This window comes from Rhipicephalus sanguineus, chromosome 4 (genome assembly GCF_013339695.2).
Source record: "Rhipicephalus sanguineus isolate Rsan-2018 chromosome 4, BIME_Rsan_1.4, whole genome shotgun sequence".
In the NCBI taxonomy this organism is placed as follows: Eukaryota; Metazoa; Arthropoda; class Arachnida; order Ixodida; family Ixodidae; genus Rhipicephalus; species Rhipicephalus sanguineus.
The window spans coordinates 17,907,979-17,925,278 of NC_051179.1; the positions used below are offsets into that span (position 1 = coordinate 17,907,979).

General features: G+C 47.2%; 1 protein-coding gene across 2 annotated transcripts in view; it reads right to left on the bottom strand.

Moving 5' to 3' along the window:
* LOC119389523 (3-hydroxy-3-methylglutaryl-coenzyme A reductase) overlaps positions 1–17,300 on the bottom strand; it is a 71,893-nt gene that overhangs the window by 35,598 nt on the left and 18,995 nt on the right. The window contains exon 1 of one of the 2 annotated variants that reach the window (XM_049414449.1): positions 14,312–14,466. The exons of the other annotated variant lie outside the window; for it this stretch is intronic. Within the exon in view, the coding sequence (XP_049270406.1) occupies positions 14,312–14,451 (140 nt within the window). The 5' untranslated portion in view covers positions 14,452–14,466. Of the gene's footprint in view, positions 1–14,311; positions 14,467–17,300 lie in introns of those variants that run through there. 2 annotated transcript variants of the gene reach the window in all.

Consider the following 17,300-nt stretch of genomic DNA (forward strand, 5'->3'; position numbering starts at 1 on the left):
GCCGTCACCAAGTTGCGGTTGGTCTCGTAATCCTCAGTATGAAAGTGCAGCGAGCACACACGCAGAGGTTTTGACTGTTTAGCACACTGGCGCAATGGCATGACACTAAGCCACTTCGAGCGTAAGGGTTCATTCCGCGGCACCAAGTGAAAAAACACACCGGTTTCCTTGCTGCAGCACTGGCGTTGTGCACAATTCGGGCATCTGGCAACATCACACGCATGCGGCACTTTGTCGAACTTTCTGTCAGAGCGACCTTCACGAGCGCGCAAAACACGCACGGCAGTACGCGATCCCGAAACTACCACTGAGACGGGCGAGGCACAGCTCGGCGAAAACGGAACCTTTGAACCACGCGCGCCGTTCCCCATGGCAACGCCACGGAGGTTTTGTTTTCCATGAATCAAGCGGAAATGAACAAACAGCATTTTATTACGTCTTTTGATGCTCGGAATGTTCTTTTTTTACTGCTGCTAGTTTGATTACTAGTGATTTATTGTAGGCCGACTTCCCTACGTCATCGGGATCACTTCGAAAATGTCCCACTCGTGGCGCTCGTCATGTGATACATTTAGCTTAATTTCTCGGTAAGTAGGGCACTGCTGTTGATAATATTGCCGTTTTAGAAGTTGTCATACATTGGGCTTTCACTCTAACATAAATTGTTATTTGCCTTTAGTGTCCCTTTAACACAGACACAGTATAGAACGAATAAAATACCGGACACAAGACGTCAAGCTGAACTCGGCGTCTTGTGTCCTGTATTTTATTTGTTCTGTAATGTGTCTGTGTTAACTAAGCGCACCTTTTCAGATGAATGAATACCAACTAGCCCACCATATAGCTCTCTTCAAAAAAGAAGCGAATAATAAAAGAACAGAACTATTGTGCTGTTCGTTTCTCTGAAGTGAACGCATATAGCCGGCTTCTTTTGTGTCTTCCGAGAGCACAGTTGCTTCGCGAAAAAAAGAAAAAAAGTACAAAAGATTAGCGAATAAAGGACAAACACGAGCGCTGTGTTCGTATTTGTCCTTCGCACTCCGTTTCCTTCCGCACTTTTGCGCGTCGCGCTGCGAAAATAAAGCCACGAACTTAACCAGGCTCGCCCACATTGGTCTTCTTAACTCGCTCGGTTGCTTGTCTGCGTTTTTTGAACGTTTTCAAGGACCCGCGTCCACGGCCTACGCCGACGTTCAACAAGATGGAGCTCGAATCAGCGTTATTCGATTCAGCGTATATATGTACAGCATATATTTAAAGGTAACTCTGCCTATTCGGACCGCCCCGCGTGGCTAAGTAAAGGACAAGAAACTTCCTAAGTTAACAAGAGTATGAAGTTGGGCATGTTGGTAATGCATGAATACCATGTCTGCATGAATGCATGTTTAAGCGCTGGTCTTCGTCCCTCTCTTGTCCATGCAGTGTCAAATTTTGCGCTACGTGATCAGTTTTGCTAAGTAAAGTGTTGGATCTTTTAGAATATAGTGTGGTGCACCTTTGCAAACGACAGATTAACTTAAAGTTAGTAAATGGGAAAAACAGCGCGAAAGAAGACGTAGCACAAGCGAGAGAACACACAGAACGAGCGCTGACTAACAAGTGAAGAGTTTTATTGCTTGAACTGAAGTCCCCAAAAGCTTTCTTTTTTTTTTTCTGTTGTGTCCCTTCAAAAGAACATGGCACGTGAAGCTGTCATAAAACAACAAGCAAGCATTTTCTTTTACTGCCCGAGAATCCTCGCTATTGCTTTTCGTACGCATCACTGCGGCCACCACAAAACACACAAGCAAGCAAACAAACAAACTAAAAAGCTCGAGCACAACTCCAAAGTTTCTGTTTGGATTAGATTGGCTCGGATGACAGGCACTGATGATACAATCCGTCATACCAAGTCGAAGGCACGATTAGATGGACAAGGACACGGTGACCTCCTCGCTGGTGCTCCGCGGATCCATGGCGTACCCGGTATCACAAGTGTACAGTTCACAGCCATAGGCGTGCGCAGGCACGCCATATGGTTGTCTCACGCCTATGGCGTGCCTGCGCACGCCATAGGCCCCTCCCCCCCCCCCCTCACGCCATAGGCGTGAGGGGGGGAGGGGCGAAGGTTTGTCGCAGCGCCCTCCCTTCCAATTAGGTCAATGTAAGGCGCTGACATTGCGCCCCCCCCCCCCCGTGTCGCACCGAACCCCCTCCCTATTACGTAAATGTGTGGGGCTAATTTTGCGCCTCCCCCTCTTAGGTGAATAGGGGAGGCGGCCGCCCCCCCCCCCCCCCCCCCCCCCCCCCCCTGTGCGCACGCCTATGTTGACAAGGAATCCAGAACTGCCGAAAAGGCAGACAAATGCATGAAAATGCGCCAGCTTCCCTCACTCTTTGTTGTTAGAAAGATACAATGGCGCTAAAATGACAGGCTTCAAAAGCCCTTGGGTCAGCCTCGTCTGCGCCTGCGGCCTCGCCTGGCGACACGCAAGCACCACGCGCTGCTTTCGGCCCTAATTACGAGTTCCATACGTGGAGTTGAATCTACGAAAACATTCCCCGAATATCTTACGAAGCGCCGGTCATATTAACGCTAGACGTTAAACCCATATAGCTATAAAAAACAGCGCGACAGCTGCATCGCACATGACATCACAGCGCAGTGGTAGCCGTATATAACAACAGTGACAGGCATGCGGGTAAACCACCTGCCGAGCCAACATGACATTAGCAAGCAAGAGTACAGTAACGGATGCCAGCTAACGCTCGGAAACGGACGCTCGGAAACGGACGCTCGGACCCACGAAGCACAGTAACAAATGCGTAGCAGATGTGTAGCACCATGTCGGGCTAGTTGGCTGACGTTCATGGTAAAGGCTGTTTAAGAAGACTAGACTGCGCACGTCAGCCTTCTTCCCTCTTCTTTGACCGCGCTTCTTAGCGCAGTTAAAAACCTTTACGATTTAGCAGATATGCAGATACGTAGCAGATGTAGCAGACGAAATCTATTTTCCTTCAACGGCATACGTATCTCATTTTTCCCGCGAGAGTATTGTAATAATTGCTGGGGTTTTATGAGCCAAACCACGACGTGATTGTGAGGCACGCCGTAGCAGAGGAGTCCAGACCAACCCCAGGTGTCCCGCAAGCCTAAATCTAAGCCCATATGTTATTCTCATATCTCGCCCCCCATTTAAAAGTAGCCATCGTGGCAGGCAATGAAACCCGTGCCTTCGAGCTTAGCAGCGCGACATCCTAGGTGCTAAGCTAATACGGTGGGTAGCGCTGTTCCGATTAGAATAGATCAGGTGCATTTTAGCTTTGCAGGATAAAGCCTTGCAGTAGATTCAGCAAAGTTTTAAACTGCGCGAAGACAGGAACACATACCCACACACGATGTGTCCCTGTTTTCGCCGTCTTCTTCGCGCAGTTTAAAACCTTGCTGAATATATATATATATGAACCGACTAGCCCAACAACATGTCTTGCTGTGCAGTAGCTCGAGCACTGAACTGGAACGCCTGAAACATTCCGAATTTCCTGCTCGCAGTGTCATTCTGCATACTTAGAGCGTACCCGAAACAAAACTGGGGCCGAATTAAAAAAAACTTATCTTTCGTAAGTGTGTCGTCCCATTGGTCAACCGGCTTCGTTAATTATATGTCTGCATCGTGATTGCCTGAAATATCATGTCACGAAAATTTTCACCTTAAGACGTTTCTGTGAATACAGGCCCCGACTCATATGTCACCCATAAGCGAAGGTGTCACATTTTCATGCATGGGACATTTTTCCAAGTGCGAAAAGTCCCTCAGCGTTAGCGTTAAGGCACCACGCTAAGGTAACATGCACTCATAAGATACGAGGTGACTCAGCGACATCATCTTACTCCGGCGACACATCCTGTTCAAGAATATCGTCTTACAAAACAGGAAGTAGCGGGTTTCATTCCCGACTGATGAAGAACCGAAAAAAAAAAAAAAGACAACACATTCGTATTCTTCCTTTTAGGTCCAGACTAGCTTAAAGAACGTCACACTGTTGAACTTCATTCCTACTCTCACAACCATAGGTCGGCAAACTCACTCATGAGTCGACTCACTCAGACTCAGATAAGGCCGTGAGTCTGAGTGAGTCCGGGTGACTAATATTTTGGTGAGTCCGAGTGAGTCCGGCTGAATAACATTTTAATGAGTCTGAGTCCGAGTGAGTCCAGTTGAGGAAAACATTGGTGAGTCTGAGTCCGAGTGAGCTCCACCTTTTGTTGCCAACTTATGATCCCATCCACTCATCTGCAGCATTACTATCAGCCTTATATCGGCTTACGTTTATACTCAAGTCTGTTTGCACATATCTCATCAGACTAGCATGCATGCGCCACCTCAATATTTATTGAACAGAGGCGTGAGTTAAGGGAAGGGGTGCCATGACTTCCCCCCGCAAACTCTTTCATGGGAACTTAGAATAACAGAGAGCTGAGCTAGTTGGTAAGTATTCATTCTAAAAAGACAGGGCGTGCAAACATGGACACAAGAAAAAAGTCAGGACACCACAAACGCCGACTAACAACTGAAGAGCTTTACTAAAGAGGTGCCTCAGAATAATGGAATACAATTTCTACACATTTCCTTAACGTTTCAGAAGAACCACGTGTGCTGGCAGTATTCTCCTAGATCTTCGAAACCGCTGTTAAATTTTTCGTCGAAGCACTCGAAGGTTGTAAAAAACGGCGTCGCCATGTCTTGCCTTAAGTCAGCCCTCACCAAGTCATGTGAGCAAAATGAGTGACAGCTTTAACGCACAGGTTACGCGTCTTTTAGATGTAGGATATCATCGTGATGCAGTGGCCACTGTCGCTGAACGTTTAAAGAAGTCCATTATGTTAAGTCCGAGCATGGTTGCAGAAAGCGATAGGAAGAAACGTGTCGTAGGTATACCGCACATTCATTGCGTATCTCACAGGCTAAAGAAAGTAGGAAGTAGATACGGCGTTGATGTTGTTTCCACGGCTGCTGTGCCGCTGTGCAGAGGAAGAATGAGCGAGGAAAAGACAAGAAGCGGATCGATATTTGTTTCGTAAAGCACACCAACAAATTCACTGATTGCCGTACAAGTGTGGTGTTTATGGTCCCTTTCAGCTGCGGCCGCTTCTACGTAGGACAGACGGGCCTATGCATTAACCAGAGATTGTTGGAACATAAGAGATCGCTAACAGGAGGCTCACTTTCTAATCTATCTTTACATAGTCGAGATTGTAAGTGCACGCCAAATTTCGATGAATGCGCAGTGTTGTACCGGCATAGAAATGAAGAAACGCGCCAGATGATTGAAGCATGGCATATCGAGAATAGTGGTAGCACACGCGTGAGCCAACCGTCGATTAACTTGCATAAAGATGAAATCAAATGCCTTAACAATTATCTTCCACGTAGACCCCCCCCCCCCCACCCGCGTGCCGGATTGATAGGTTCGCCTGTTGCATGGGCATGAGCAGATTTTTCGTGCCTTCTTTCTTTTCCGCCGTTGTGCGTCTCTTCAGTTGTTAGTCGGCGTTTGTGGTGTCGTGACTTCTTTCTCGTGTCCCTGTTTGCGCGCCCTTGTTTCATGGGAAGTTCTTGATAAAAATATCTCGTGTGAGTCGCGTATGTCATAAAAATGTCATTACAGGATCGACATATGATAATGATGATATATGATGATAACTCGTATCTGAAGGTACAAGTTCAAAAGGCGTATCGTAGAACACTGAATATGTGAGATATTAGCGTTAAGGAGGATTGACATCATGCATGATAGAAAAAGCTCATTTTACGTCAACGGACTCATAAGTCGACTCACTCAGGCTCAGGTGAAGCCGTGAGTCTGAGTCTGAGTGAGTCCGGCTGAGAAAAAGTTTCGTGAGCCTGAGTCCGGGTGAGTCCGGTTCGGGAAAATTTTGGTGAGTCTGAGTGAGCCCTCAGAGCAAACTATGTTTCTTTGGTGAATCTGAGTGAGCTGCAATTTTTTTGCCGACCTATGATCACAACTACCACGTCTCTCACAGCTTCTTGACCTGAAACTCCATCATCATCACCACCATCATCATCATCATCATCCTGAGGAATTGGGCGAAGTGGAGGCTGCTCCGCCACGGGAGACAAGAACACGACCGCAGAAACAAAACTTGCCTGCGTCGTAGTCCGCGCAGGAAGTCCATCAGTCTGGAGAGCATCGACAGCGGTAATCGCACAACCATGGCCGCAGACGCGCACGGGATACTCTGCACGGCGCCCGTCGGCGTCGTCCGGCGTCCGTGTGTCACCGTAGTGTCACCCTCCGCCGCAGTAAGCGTTTAGAGACACACACAGAGACCGCGGCGCGCAGGCCCTCGGTGTCAATCTCGAACAGGAACGAGGAAAGACCGCGGTCCCCCGGAGGATCCCTCGAAAGGGACACACAGGCCCGGCCCCCATCGCGGTGCAAACAGAGGCGCCAGCGAGCAAAAAACCTTCCGGCAAACTCGGCGTCGTCTCTTACGCGCAGTGACGCGCTTTGCCCTCCACGCCCACAAACAGCGAACATTCACTTTTTTCACGGTCATGCTCCACGCGCATGACCAGCTACAGGAGGGTTGACAGACTCTTCGTTGTTATGCGGCACAGCGAAATTATTACGCGATAATCAGACCCACGTACACGTTGAACTATTCAGGAGCGACCACAGCAATGTGATGTCATTAGGCATACGGTCCCGGATGCCGACGCAATAGACATGGTACAAGGAAATATCGGACCTTTTCCCGCTCTCTTCCCTTTGCCATTGATTAAACGAATCTGCAGCAGCCGCAGTGAACTTTCGCCTATTGATCTTAAGAGCTGCCGCGAACCAGAAGGAGGAGGTCAGATCTCAATAATAAAGTATGTTGCTGAAGGCAACGTCTCGACACAGTGACTTCTCTCTTCGTGAGGAAAGTCAAGACAAGTCAGGGACGAAGTTAAGCACCCTTACAGAAACGTCGGCTCTAGCGACATTCATTGTTAGACTACTTCACATCACTTCGAGCCTCCATGTTTGCTTGGACTTGTGCCATGTTTAAAAAATAGGGGCACCGAAGCACCCCCTCTCCCCATGACGGTGTGGACCGGGGTAAGCGAGTCGGCGACTGTGGGGAACACTAGACTGTTAAAAGACCTAGTGCCTCAAGCTTCATTTCGCGTTTATTAAGGAGGCGTGGACCATGGAACTCAGAAAAGATAGAGAAGGCCTCAAAATTGTACGCTCGGGCATAATGGCACGAGCCTGTTATGCCCGTCAAGCCGAGCTTATCTGTTCTGCGTTCGTGGTCATACGCGCTTGACATATACAGCATTTACTCGAATCTAGGCCGGCCCCGATTCTAAGCCGACCCCCGAAATTCGCAAGGCCAGAAAAGAAAAAAGCCTACTCATTGTACTCGAATCTAAGCCGACCTCCCCCCCCCCTCCCCCCACTTTCGCACATCGTTTTTTCGAAAAAAAAAAAAACGTCGGCTTAGATTCGAGTAAATACGGTATAAAGCAGATAGCTCAGCGGCGCTGCCAACGAAGTCCGACGTTGAGTTCGCAGTTGTTTTCAACTATCTGAACGGCTATCGCGCCACAGAAAACCAAACCGCAGTATGGGCAATAGTTTCAGCAGCATCGAGTCAAAGTGTTTCCTGTACAGTAAGCAAGAATTCACAAGGCGATATTTAGTTTGCACGGTCTTGATGACGTCATTACGGAGACTACAGACGTTTGCAGCGGCTTCCCATAGATGAAAACATATTGTTCGCCTTACCTGCCAGCGGCCGCGTGAATTAACTATGCAAGATAAGGCAACGCTCTCTTACCGCCGTGGTGGCACAGTGGTTACGGTGCTCGGCTGCTGGACCCGAAATACGCGGGCTAGATCCCGGCGGCGGCACTCGCATTTCGATGGCGGCGAAATGCTAGAGGCCCGCGTACTCCGGGATGTCAATGCACGTTCAAAAGCCGCGTATGGTCAAAATTTCCGGAACCTCGATCCCCTACAGCATGCCTCATAATCATGTTGTGGTATTGGGACGTAAAACCCCCGAAATTGTTATTAATGAGGCAATGCTCTCTGCGCACCGCTTTCGCAAAAACGAACTGTTCTGTTTATAGAGCGGCGGCTAAACAGGAAAGTTGTGTTACAAGCCATGAGGTACGGTTGTGGACATCTACGGCACATATCGTTAGGATCCCCACACTTTTCTGCGGTGCATGTGCAGTCAGGAGTTTCGTTAAATGCGTTAGAACTCTTCAAAGCGGACTTTCCATCCATAGGTGTAACCGTAAAAGCTGCCCTGAATAGGATATCGCGAGCTAGAATTTGCGATTTAATGGATACAACACTGGAAAGGAACACCGCCTGTTCCTTTCCAGTATAGTAGTCCATTCGCCGGCTTTCCACAATGGTGGCACCTTCGAAAGTTCATACGCGGTCACGTGGACGAAAATATGGACGAAAATATATCAACCACGGTGACTCGAATGTTGAGCACAATGTTGCCGGTTCAATTCCCAATCGCAGTGGCTGTTTTTCGATCGCCGCGGGTGTGTCAAGTACACGTGAACGGACCCCTTGGTTTTAAAAATAAATCCGCAAGACACCACTACATGCGTCACCTCTCACGGAACCCAGTAATGGAACGATAGACTCCACAAATAAGCATTTGTATACAATATATCTATGCACCGTCTCGCCGAATTTAAAATTTGTATACATATCTCTCGCACGGTGCGTATAAATGGTGACGCGTCTCATCCGCTCATCACTTTTTCGACGACCGACGACTATGCTATAGCCGCTATCATTGCAATGTGAGCGTTCCTTTTGCTGTGTACAAGTTCACCCAATAAATAATCTTTACCGTTTGGACTGCTTGATTCTTCACCGTCGCAACCACGTGGCAATATACGAAGCCAGGTATGAAACCCTCCATGGGTGTGAGGCAGCGTGTGTATTAGATACTGGACTTCGCCTTTCGTGACCATTCTATGAAATGGCCTTGCTATTCTCTTGAATATGATACAGGGCAACAGTTTTGTTGCGTTGGTGCTGCCTCTCTGCCGAAGCGCAGCTTGCGAAGGTTTCCTGCGTCTCAAAGCGCCTTTGCAGTGCTGAAAATAAGAATTATTGGGGGTTAACATCCCAAAACCACGATATGACTATGAGGGACACCGTAGTGGAGGACTCCGGAAATTTCGACCACCTGGGGTTCTTTAACGTGCACCTAAATCTAAGTACACAGGCCTCAAGCATATTTCGCCTCCATCGAAAATGCCGCCACCGCGACCGGGATTCGATCCCGCGACCTTCGGGTCAGCAGTCGAGCATCATAACCACTAGACCCCCGTGGCGGGTCTGGAGTGCAGAAAAAGATAGACGTGGCGGCGCAACGCATGAAACTGTGCGTGGGCGAATCGGCCGACTGGATCAGAACCATAATATGGAAATGTTCCGGAAGATTACGTGAGTTAAGAGGACGTGTGACAGACCTTGGCTGGTCATAGATGAGCGCCGCCATTTCGGGATCACTCACTCACTCACTCACTCACTCACTCACTCACTCACTTAATCAATCAATCAATCAATCAATCAATCAATCAATCAATCAATCAATCAATCAATCAATCAATCAATCAATCAATCAATCAATCAATCAATCAATCAATCAACTTTATTGTCCAGATATCCAGAACGCATTTCGTTACCCTTAAAGGGATACACATGGTACAGATAAGGCGAGATGCAGAGTACAAAGAGAGAAGAAGTGATATGGCTGAGCATCGTAACGCATGCACTTATGGCCCCCGACAAACCAATATAGAGCTCATTGCTACATAAATAGAAGTCCTAACGCAAGACTCGCATCAGGTGTATTTTTGATATCAAAGAGTGGGTCAGCGATCCTTGTATCAACTTGTATAAAGCTTTCCTTGACATGTACTACGTACGGGTACCTTTGATGCACGTGATCGTCTAATTGTTTTATGAAACATACCCTACATATTCAACGACCCAAATTGGAGAAATAAACTATGCGATTTGGCGCTTGTTCTGCGCGCATGCTCCCCGTTGTGAATGTAGTTACGTTGCGCTACAAATACTTTCACTTTCAAGGTGTTCTTTCCAGCGCAACCATGCGTGCATGCAACGCCGCAGTGCCGCTTTAGTTCCATCATAGTGCCCACCCCCCCCATTCCCCCTTGCTGGACGAGTCCAAAAGACAACATGCTTGACAAGGAATGAAAAATGAAAATGAAGCGATGACAAGCTTCTCGCAATGGCCTGCCTTTGGTCCGTAGCTTTCTGATGAGTAAAGATGGGAGGTAAACAGTTCTTGGAATTCATCATAAGGGGACGTCGGCCGCCATTACCCTCAAAAACCTGCGTGGTCATAACCCTGCTCTTTAAACAATGAAAAAATGACGGGCCATGTCCAACTGAGCAACAGTATAAAGCAAATTTCACCCCCGTGCGCATGCTTGCAGCTGCAGCTGCGACCGGGCGAACCGCGGTTCGGCACAGAAGAAGCGATGGTGCTCGTGATGCAATTCGCGAAGAGCTCGGCCTCCGCTTTTCCTCTTGAGCGACGAGGAAAACACGTCGTGTATTTTTTTTTTTCTTGCGAGAAGTGACACGGCGCAGCATGTTTACCCGCGACGCCGTTTGCCGTGAAGACAAAATGGCGCTAAAGTTAAACACGACCAACCTCGAGTCAGCTTGAGGACGTGTGTGTACGGTGCGTGTGTGGGAGCACGCTTGCGGGAAGTTCGATTGTTTTATCCGCGGAATGACGACACCACATTGCCTATGGGTGCCTTGTTGGGACAAGACGGCGGGTGTCCTTAGCATGAGACTGGAAACAGCTCGTGCCGCCGCGCTATACTTGGCGTTATCCCGCGCTTTACGAAACACGTCAGAGTGCCAGCGTCACGACATGCACGATTTAGTGACGACACGTATATTTGTAGGACCATTAGTTTTCTAGGCGAGCATTTTCCCGATACCTGCGCGCTCGACGAGTTTTGAGAACGCCGCGACATACGCCATGTTTGTTTCCAATGACGTTCAAGGACCGTGTAAAGGAATGTGAATCGATGCTGACTCTTATGACGTGAATCTTGTGTGTCACAATACGTGGGCGATGTGAACACGTCAACTGCGGTTGCTGCTTCGTTGTAGGTGTAATTTGGACGTGCAATCGAGTATTCTGACACACATACAGATATCGCAAACTTTATATGGTACAGCTATACTATGCTCACACGGGACCCTAAATACAGTCATGTATGTATCCACGTGGTCTTATGAGCACTCTTCTGTGGACAACCTCAGGCCTCACTTAAACCCAAACGACAATATGCAGACACATGTAAACACACAAATGGCACATATGGAGCATTACTTGCCATAATATAAGACAGTGTCATGGTCATATCATGCATTAATTATTCACATATTCTAATAAAACCCGTTGAAAAGTGCTCTCACATTGCGTTTAATCCACTTCGATAGAAACTTACAAAGGATACGGGCCTGATAGGGCCGAATTCGCGCCAGTTGGCATGAATAAATCCATGAGAGAGAGAGAGAGAAAAAAATCTTTATTTAAAATAGAGAGGTTTTGGGGGCCGATGTTGGTGGCTCCTGGTGGTCGGTGTCCTCAGTCCGGGACACCGCATGACTCAGCCGCCACTCTCGCCCTTCGGACTAGGGCCCGTTAGGCTTTCAGTCGAGAGCAGTCGCGGACAGCGGTCTCCCATGCCTCTCGCGTGGGCGATGGGGGAAGAGAGGGGTTTCGGGTGCATGCCCACATCATGTGAAAGACGTCTCATGTCTCCCTACTGCGCGGGCACTCCCAGCGTGAGTTAGGGTCCCAGAAACCAATTATTGCGGGGCAGAGCAGAGTATTGGCCGTTGCCTGCGGAGAATTCGCTCATCTGCTCCACCCAGACCCTTAGCATGGGTCCGGGTAGAGTCGATGACGCTCTCGAAAATCGAGTAACATTTCTTTAAAGGTCAGCAGTGGCTTCCTGTTCTCCGAGACCTCAAGGGTTGAACAGTGTTTATTTCTACTCGTCAGTGTTTGTTTTGCGGTTTCTTTACCTATAGATATAAGGCCAGTGGCATGCGAAACAGTGTTACAACAGTTTAATCATGCTCTTGCCGTCACCTTTCAAGAAAATTGACACTAATATCGTCAAGATCATTCTTTTGAGGATGTATAGCCGGTGCATGACTCACAATATTACGCGGGTTCGATTCCCGGTCACGGCGACCTCATTCCTATAGGGACGAAATGCAAGAAAACCCATATACAGTGGAATCTCGTTGACACGATTCCGCATAATACAGTTTTCGGACTAATACGTTCTTTTTTTTTTTATTCCCGGCCAACGTCCCTTGGAAATAATGCATTTTCATGCGTTTAATAAGATCACATTTTTGCCGAAAATTGGATAATACGACGGCGAATATGGATTTTGATCGCTGTAAATAGAAATCCTACGTTTATTATTCGGTATACTAGCTCAAACCGCGTTCCAAAAAGCCACGATCGGCACGTTGCGGAGCCGCTGAGGCCGCAGCAACGTTGGTTTTGCGGTGAAAAGATAGCCAGGCGATGCACCACGCAATCGAGCGAAACCGCTTCGTTCATACTTCAAATGAATAAAACGTTTCGCATGAAAAAAAAATATGAAAATTAATGTTTTTCTCCTTTTTCTAACCTCTTTGGTTAATACGATTTTTGCACAATACGTTTTATTTTCCGGTTCCCGTGAAAAACGTATCAACGAGATTCTACTGTACTTATATTCAGATGCACGTTAAGAATCCCAGGTGGTCGAAATTAATCCGGAGACTCACACTGTACAGCATGCCTCATAATCATATCGTGGTTTTTGGGTCATAATACCCCCAAAAATTACTGACAATATTTCTGAGCTCAAGAAAGAACATAGAACAAAAGAAGCTTAGACAGAATGCAAGACATGGTTTAGCCCGAGTCTAAATTTCTTTTGTGCCATATTCTTTCTTAAGCTCAATTACATTGCCATTGTGTAGCCATTTGTCACGCTCATGCAACCATAGATATATAGCTGCTTGCTTAACGTTTGTAACAATTCAATTCAATTTTCAATTTCAAAATTTGTTTTATTGTATTCTTGTACAAGGAACAAGAAACAAAAGGATGTTGGGGCTAAAGGCATATAGCCTGACAGAGGACCCAACACCCTTGTACACAGTTCGTACAGCAAAAAAAAAAAAAAAAAAAAAAAAAAAACAAATTAAAAATACAGCTTTCGCGACATCCAGACCATCATGAACAAAAGAAGCAACAGAGAAAAAAAATAGCTGACAAAAAATGTCATGTTACATTGAATCTGTCTGACTATACAAATCTTGTACATAACATAATCCCTCAGGAAAGAATTAGACTATAACATTAGAGGCATGTGATACATAACGTTTTTATAGTTTATACAATACATGCAGTACAAAAATTCCAACTCCTAACTACTATCAATGCTAGCATCAGTATTTTTTTATGATCCATCAAACAGTATGTTTTCCTGCATTAGCACTTCTTTAACTTGTACCTTGAATGATTTTTCTGTACAATCAAAATTAAGCTTATGTTCTAATTTGTTTAATATGCAAGTTGTTTGATAGGTAAAAGTTAGTTTACCCATAATTTGTTCGCGTTCGTTGTGGACGGCGTAGGTTTTGGCGTATAGGATAAGTGTGTAGTCTAGCTCCTTCGTTGGGCTCATACAATTTTTTTCGGTATATGATTTGTAATATTTTCATATAATAGACTTGATCAGCACCAAGCATATGATATCTTTCAAATAAAGGTGCTGTCCTCAAGTTTGCGTAATTTCCTTGGTGTTTACAGTAGAGGCGGAGAACTCTTTTTTGTAGAAGTACAAGTTCCTTGTAGTTAGTTTTGGTAGTTGTTCCCCACACCAGAGCTCCATAGCACAACTTAGAATAAAAAAGGCAATTGTATAGCTGTTGTTTCAGCCATAGGGGAATCAGTTTAGAAATTCTGTACATAATACCAATACGATGCCCATCGGTAACAAGAACCGATTTGAAAAGCAATCGAGTCACTTAGATACACGTATTATGATCCTGGGAAGATATGAATACGTATGGTCTTATGATCGAACGCTCTAGTATGGCCTATTTGCACCTTTACACGGCAGTATAACTACACGCTGTGTCGCACATATGCCCATACGTTACGAAAACATTCAATGACGATATATAGTATTTTTGCAAGAGCAGTCACCTGTTCTGTGATGGGTGGGACTCGGTGACGTCTCGCCGTACAGTTTGGACGCTGAGGGAGAAATGGGCAACTGGTTTTCTGCGGACGCTACCACAGCGCACTCGCTGCGAAATATCCAACTGCAGCTCGATTGTCGGCATTCTGAGGGGAAACGAAGCGGAAGACCACCTGTAAAAACGTCTTTAACGTTTTATTTTCTGCTAAATAAAGCCGAACTAGCGATAAAATAGCGAACATGCAGAATAATCTGTAACTTTACTAAAATATACGAGTTACGAAAAATCTCAGACACATGATATATGTTCCTGACCACGGACATCAACCTCGAAGTTATACACTGAATAAACGAAGATCTAAAGGAGACAATAGTTCAGGAGAAGATGGACGCTTGAAGTGATGAAATATCTTTTAACATGTCACTGGACCACTGTGTGTACCCCCAGGGGGGAGAGGCACTAGCCCTTGCCCCCCCCCCCCCTTTTTTTGCCGCGATGCGACACGGGTTTGCAACCCCCAACACTCAAGACAAAATCCTGCCGACGCCCATGCATGTATTCAATACAATACCAGCAGCAATGCCCCGGCTACGCTCTATCACGCCACTTGGGCGTGCCATGTCATGAGCGCCAACTCGACAATCCTATACATCCAGCCGTACAACAGTGGGAAGCCTCGCTGATCTAGCGTAAACTACCGAGATCAGCTCGATCTGTCGTGAGAGCGCGCATGGCAGCCGCGGCTCACGAGGTCCTGGACTCTACCCACGCCCTGGGCCCGTCCAACGACCCTGAGGTTTGACTTTTAATAAATCTTATCACTCACTCACTCACTCACTCACTCACTCACTCACTCACTCACTCACTCACTCACTCACTCACTCACTCACTCACTCACTCACTCACTCACTCACTCACTCACTCACTCACTCACTCACTCACTCACTCACTCACTCACTCACTCACTCACTCACTCACTCACTCACTCACTCACTCACTCACTCACTCACTCACTAATTTCGGGATCCAACAAAACAAAACGTAAAAGCTACAGCTACGCGACCGTGTGCGGGACAAAAGTGTGACAATCTACACCTAGTTACGAATCGCAATATACATATATCACACCACACCCGTCTCCTCTCTGGCAAACGACGGAATCCTGTTCAGTAGCCGAAGCCTGTCGTTCCGATATCACACGCTTCTATCGCGTCACCTTCTATAGCGCAATAGGAACGTGAACAGCGGGCAGGCACGTACACCTTTCGAGCCGTACTTGCGAAAAAAAGGCACGACTGCGCTAGACACATGCATGTCGCAAGCAGAGTTCTCAGCTCCCGATTAATACAGCAAGAGCCCATCCAAAAGCAAAAGACGCAGCGAGGGGTTAATTGTTTCTGCACGCGCTGGCAACTTCGGAAATCTCCGATATACGATCAATCAACGACGCGTCCTTGAGCTTTCTCTTCCTTACCGGGGAACTCCGCGTACGACGTCGTCAACGTGCGTCGACGTGCCTGCGTCATCCTGTACGCGCACGACGCCGTTTACACGTGCCTGCAGTGGCACACAATCCCCAAGCGCGAAAAAAAGGAAAGAAGAAAAAAAGGCGCGTCCTTTCTCAACGCACCACGCATGCACAAGAACCACAAGCTGCTCCATATGCACAAGTACGCGCGCTCTGTGCTGGCTGTGTTGACCGTGGTGACCGCTTAAACGCAATTGCTAGTCCTTCGTACGACACAATGGCAAAGGCAGCGCTTGAATTCGTACAGAGACGGTGCTCCAGTCATGACAAATTGCGCCAGGATTGCGCGTCCACCGGCAACGACGATGGTGCTGCTCGCGAGCCGCTGGAGCATCCTCGACGACGTCACACGGGGACGCGGGTTTAATGCGCTCCCTTGACACCCCTAAACACGTGACCTCGAGGTAAACAAGGCCCCGTGCGCGTGGAGCGGTGGACGGTGACAAAAATGCGCTTGCACAAACGGAGATGGACAGATACGTGACAATCGGAATTTGTATGCATCATGCGGGCAGCTAAGCATGCTGTATCCTATAGGCTTGGCTTCGGAGGGCTTCCACGAATTCAGAGACGTGACCGCCGAAACGCTTGTCCTGCATGCTAATACAAACGACCGTGGCGGTAATGCTGGCTAATTGGTCTGACGAAGGAAGTTGCCATGGGAAACGGGTCTGTTACAGGTGAAATGGGAAATAAGCTTCTGCGTCCTTCCTTGTACTTCAGGGCTCCTCAGTTATTTAGTATAATGCGGACTGATAGATACATCTGTAAGTTAAGCAACATAAACATTTGCAACTCATACGCGTGCTACATATACCGTATTTATTCGAATCTAAGCCAATGTTTTTTTTTTTTTCGAAAAAACGATGTGCGAAAGTGGGGGGTCGGCTTAGATTCGAGTACAATGATTAAGTTTTTTTTTTCTTTTTTTCTGGCCTTGCGCATTTCGGGGGTCGGCGTACAGTCGGGGCCGGCCTAGATTCGAGTAAATACGGTACGTGCTCCTTGACCGATTGAAGCGCGCACGTTCGCGCATTCTGATAACCAGAGACCAGTCCTATATCGCGAACGAATAAACTGTGTGGGGACAAAGATTTGCCTTGGATAGAGGATCCCATGCACGGACTTTCGGCTGGCCCGCAATCGATAATGGTATAATAACTGTTGGGGTTCCAAAACCACGACACGATTATCAGAGACACCGTCGAGTGGAGGGCTCCGGAAATTTCGACCGTCTGGTGTTTAACGTGCACTTAAATCTAAGTACACGGGCCTCCAGCATTTCATCTCCATCGAAATGCGGCCGCCGCTGCCGGGATTCGACCCCGCGACCTTCGAATCAGCAATCGAGCGCCATAACCACTAATAGACCACCGTGGCGGGGTGGCCCGTGATCGAAGTAGCAATATATATATATATATATATATATATATATATATATATATATATATATATATATATATAT